This window comes from Rhagoletis pomonella, unplaced genomic scaffold (assembly GCF_013731165.1).
Source record: "Rhagoletis pomonella isolate Grant_MI unplaced genomic scaffold, Rhpom_1.0 Rhpom_scaffold_10633, whole genome shotgun sequence".
Taxonomy (NCBI): domain Eukaryota; kingdom Metazoa; phylum Arthropoda; class Insecta; order Diptera; family Tephritidae; genus Rhagoletis; species Rhagoletis pomonella.
In genome coordinates, this window is record NW_023469161.1 from 432 (window position 1) to 5,532 (window position 5,101).

Consider the following 5,101-nt stretch of genomic DNA (forward strand, 5'->3'; position numbering starts at 1 on the left):
GTCTACCAAATTGATTTGCGGTATGTCAGGCACCGGTCGTGCTAAGAGCGAGTCCCCTGTCAAAAAATGTCCTGGAGTTAGCACTAATAGGTCGTCTGGATCATCAGACATAGGGCACAGCGGCCGGGAATTGAGGCAGGATTCTATTTGCGCCAGCACCGTAGCGATTTCTTCAAACGTTAACACCCGATCGCCAATAGTTCTCTTTAAGTGAAATTTCATTGACTTAACGCCAGCCTCCCACAGGCCACCAAAATGGGGAGCTGACGGAGGGATAAAATGCCAAGTTGTTGCATGTTGTGTCAACATCGGTGCGATTTCCGTTTCAATGTACTTTTTATATGTCCGTTTGTCACACTGTATCTTGGCATTTGCACCAACGAAATTAGTGCCGCAGTCACTATATATGTCATGACAGAGACCTCGTCTTCCTATGAAGCGGTGAAAAGCACCGATAAAAGCATCGGATGACAGGTCGCCGACTGGCTCTAAATGTATCGCCTTGGTTACTAAACAAATGAATACTGCGACATAGCCCTTCAACGCAGTCCGACCGCGTCCTTTAGATGGTGATATACTTATTGGACCGGCATAGTCGACTCCGACCGATGTGAATGGTTTTGCTGGCCTTACTCGTACGGCAGGTAGATCGGCCATCTTCTGTTCCAAGGCCCTAGGTTGCACCCTGTAGCACTTCATGCAGCGGTGAATGACCGCTCGGGCTGCCTGTCGCCCTTTCACTATCCAGAACCTTTTACGAATGTGACATAAAGTGAGGGAAACACCTCCGTGCAATGTCATGAGATGGCTGTAGTTTACTACCAATTCGGTAAAGTTACCCTTGGATGGTAGGAGGTACGGATGACGTTCATTGGGTGAAAGCAGAGCATGGCTAAGCCGACCGCCAAGTCGGATGACTCGTTCCTGTTCGTCGAAACAGGGATTCAACGAAAGTAAAATGCTATCCTTCGGTATTGGTTTGCCTGAAGACAATGCCTTAAATTCGGATGCAAAGCTTTCTCTTTGCACTATGCGAAGGATGCACACCAAACTTTTTTGTAGGTCAATGACGGAAAGAGGGGTGTAGACACGCATCAAAGCAGTTACACTACAATTTCGCACAAATCGCCTGCAGTAAGATAATACGCGTATCATTCGAGTATAAGAGGAGAATCGTTTTACAATCGCCAATTCTTCTGTTTGGACAACAGCAGTAGCTTGACATCGAATGGATTTCACTTCATCGGTGATTTCCGATGGTACGGTGCTGTCGTCTTCACTGCATTCAGGCCACTTTTCTTCAATTTCGCTCAGCCACTGTGGCCCCTGCCACCATAGAGTATTTGCGAGTAAGTTGTTTGGCTTGAGTCCCCGACTGGGATGATCAGCAGGATTATATTCTGAAGACACATGACGCCACTGACTTGCTTTTGACACTTGAAGTATTTTATCGACTCTGTTACTGACAAACATCTTCCACTTGCTCGGCCCGCCTCTAATCCAACTGAGCACAATTGTGGAGTCGGTCCAAAATATTGTTTTCTGTAAATATATATTTGCGTTACAGTTTTGTTCAAAATACCTGAATATTTTCACGGCTAACACAGCAGCACATAATTCCGCTCTTGGAATTGTTAGTTGTGGTTTCATAGGTAAAACCTTGCATCTGGCTAAAAGTAGCTGAACTTGATAATTTGTTTCGTCTCGCTGAGTACGAAGATACGCAGCTGCTCCATAAGCCGATGACGATGCATCGCAAAATATGTGTAACTGTGTATTAGCACCAGCGTTGCACATAATGAAACGAGAAATTCGTATATCTGATATCCGTTCAAGATTATCCACAAACTCAGTCCAAATACGCGCTAGATTACTGGGTAAAGTTTGGTCCCAGCCTATATGTGCTCGCCATAAACGCTGCATGAAAATCTTTGCTGATATGAGCACTGGAGCTAACCAGCCCATTGGGTCGAAAAGTCGCGCAATGGTCGATAACACCTTCCTCTTTGTTGGATCACCTGTAGGCGCCTTGAAATTTATTTTAAATCGAAACTCATCCTCGACAGGATTCCAATATATTCCCAAGGCTTTAATGGTTTCATCGGAGGTTAATTGTGACAACTGTTTCAATTCGCGATGCTCCATAGGTATATTTTCCAGTAACTCGGGACAGTTGCTGGCCCATTTGCGTAATTGGAACGTACCGCTATTTAACATTCCGATTACCTGATTTTGAATCTCCACTGCCGTTTCCTTCGACTCTGCTCCGGACAATATGTCATCGACATACATTTGCTGTTTAATAACCTTTACAGCTAGTGGATAAGTTGCTGCCTCATCAGATGCTAATTGCTGCATTGTTCGAATTGCTGTAAAAGGCGCCGATCTTGTTCCGAACATGACCGTCGTGCACATATAATGCTCCAATTGACCAGTAAGATCATTATACCACAATATGCGTTGAAAATGTGCATCTTCTGGAGCGACATCAATGCACCTATACATTTTTTCCACATCAGTTAAAAATACGTATTTAAGAAACCGCCAATTGATTAGTATTGCCGTCAAATCTGTATGTAATTTGGGACCCACAGCCAGTATTTCATTTAAAGATTTTCCATTGCTAGTTTGCATGGATCCGTCGAAGACCACACGTACCTTCGTGGTGGTTGAGGATTCTTTCATTACCGGATGATGTGAAAGATAACAATACGGTACACCCCTATTTGTAGCATGCGATTGCGCACAATCAATGTTGGTTAGTTTTTTCATCTGACCCAACTCTAGGTATTCACGAATCGTTAAACTGTACACAGATTTAAGATTAGGATTTGCGGATAACCGCCTTTGTAGTTGGTTTAGTCTTTTGAGGGCTGGCTCGTATGAAGATCCAACGACTAATTTGGGATCTAAATGAGACAATAACGGTAATCTTACCAGATATTTACCAGTATCCAAACGACGATGTGAAGATTTGAAGAATTCCTCGCACCATTTCTCAGAATCTGAAAGGACAGGTTTTGAGGTGGTTATGTCTTCCAGCTCCCAAAATTTGTGTAATAATGATTCCAACTCCTCGAATGTTTCATCAGAAGCAACTGAAATATTCTGAGTTAACTTTGACTGGTCACCCTCACCGACCTTTCCTGAAATAATGAATCCCAAGGCGGTACTTTGAGCCAAAGGAGCACCCTTTGGACCACGACGAATGTCATCCAACATCAGTTCATCATAGATGTCACTACCGAGCAATAGATCGACAGATTGAGGAATGTAGTACGTGGGATCTGCCAGTTGTAAACCCTTAAGATGCTCCCATTGATCGGTTAATAAACGACGTTCCGGCATTCTGGATCCAACATGTGGCAATACGTATGCGTTGACCTCAAAGGAATTTTGGATATTGTATTTAGAATGAAATTTAAAGTTCACAGAAGACGAAGCTTCGGTGATTTTCATGTTTGCCAGACCGTTGATGCGAACATGCACCTCCTTTCGACGCAGCCGCAGCATTTGAGATGCCCTCTCTGTTATGAACGATACTTGCGACCCTTGATCTAGAAACACACGGAAATCTAATACCGCTCCATCTTTTGCTTGCACGCTTACGACAGCTGTAGGGAGTAAGACTTCACAATTTGATGCATACGAAGTCAATGTGGATTTCTCGGTAACATCAGCCGAAGTGTTGGTGATTTGTGGAGTGTTGCTGTCGCGCTGTACTGGTGTACTGTTAGCGGCTGTCGCAGGTCGGTCCACATGTATGAGAGTATGATGGTGCCCTCCACAATGATTGCATAGGTGTCGACTTGGACACCTTGAGACTATATGGTTGTATCCTAAGCAATTAAAACAAAGTTTATGTTTCCCTATCGCCGACTTGCGATCGGCCATTTGCATGTTGAGAAATGTCGAGCATTCACGTATGGGATGGTTTCCAGTTTTGCAGATAACGCACATATGCTTAGCACCGGTACTAAAGGAAGTTTTCACTTCCCTCTTTGATCTTGTAGAAGAGTCCCGGGTCGAAGTAATCCGTTGATGCGATGCTGATGCCGCGTTAGTAGATGCCGTGATCATTGTGCGATATTGTGCATCCAAGTATGCACAGAACTGCTCAAAAGTTGGAATATTTTGTGTGATAGACAAGGACTTTTCCCATTCTAACCTTGCATTATTCGAAAGCTTGCGAGCCATTAGATATACCAAGATTTGATTCTGTTTGAGATCTACTCCAAGATGATCAATTGAGTTTACGCATGACCGACAAGTTTGTATGAATTGCTTTAATGCCGCAGGGTCGTCATGGGCCACGGAAGGTTGTTGTTCAAACATGTCCATGTAGTGTACGAATAACACTCGTTTGTTATCGTATATGTTGATAAGCATCTGCCAGGCTACGGGATAATTTGCTTCTGTAATGGATAGGTGTTGGATATCTCGAGCTGCTTCCTCGCTCAAGGAATCCTTTAGGTAATAGAAGCGATAAAGATTACTAAAGCGGGCGTATTTGTGAATATGTTCCTCGAATACTTCTTTGAATGCTGGCCAGTCAGTGAACTTACCACTGAAGACTGGCAATTTAACTGTAGGCAACTTTAGCTCATCCGTGCTACGTTCGAATAGAGAGTTGACACTGCGACTATCTTCTTGTATTGCCGGTGGTGTCGTAGATGGTGTGGGCAAGTCACTCCGCAATAGTGATACCAAATCGATGTATACTTCCTCAAATTTTTCGCCAATTTCAGGAGTTACGTAACCTTCGTTAACTTCATCAGTGTCACTGGCACGCATTAGAGTGCGATGATTCTGCCGAAATTCAAGGTGTAATTGAGCGACTGATTCTAATCGCGTACGTATATACACCTCCGTTTTCCTTGAAGCACTATCCTTCTTTGTGTTTCGCAGAACTTTCTCGATATTTGTGAGCATAGCCCTTTGCTCCACAATTAATTGTTGCAGTTCAGAAGTCATGATGCAAAGACCGCTGATGTGGTAGTTGACATTCGATGTGAAGTCTATCTCCAGGAAAGAACCTCACAGGAGGCACCAAATGTTGCGTTGCAAATTGATTTTATTTAAATCGAGTTTTGTAGTTTTT

General features: G+C 43.6%; 1 protein-coding gene across 1 annotated transcript; it reads right to left on the minus strand.

Moving 5' to 3' along the window:
- Positions 1 to 839: 839 nt before the first annotated feature.
- On the minus strand, positions 840 to 4,974 carry LOC118756508 (the record flags this gene model as incomplete). The annotated part of the gene is made up of 2 exons (XM_036491268.1): positions 1,583 to 4,974; positions 840 to 1,129 (listed from the first exon to the last, which is right to left on the minus strand). Coding segments are annotated over exons 1-2 (3,682 nt in total), but the record flags the coding sequence as incomplete, so codon positions are not given.
- Positions 4,975 to 5,101: the final 127 nt, after the last annotated feature.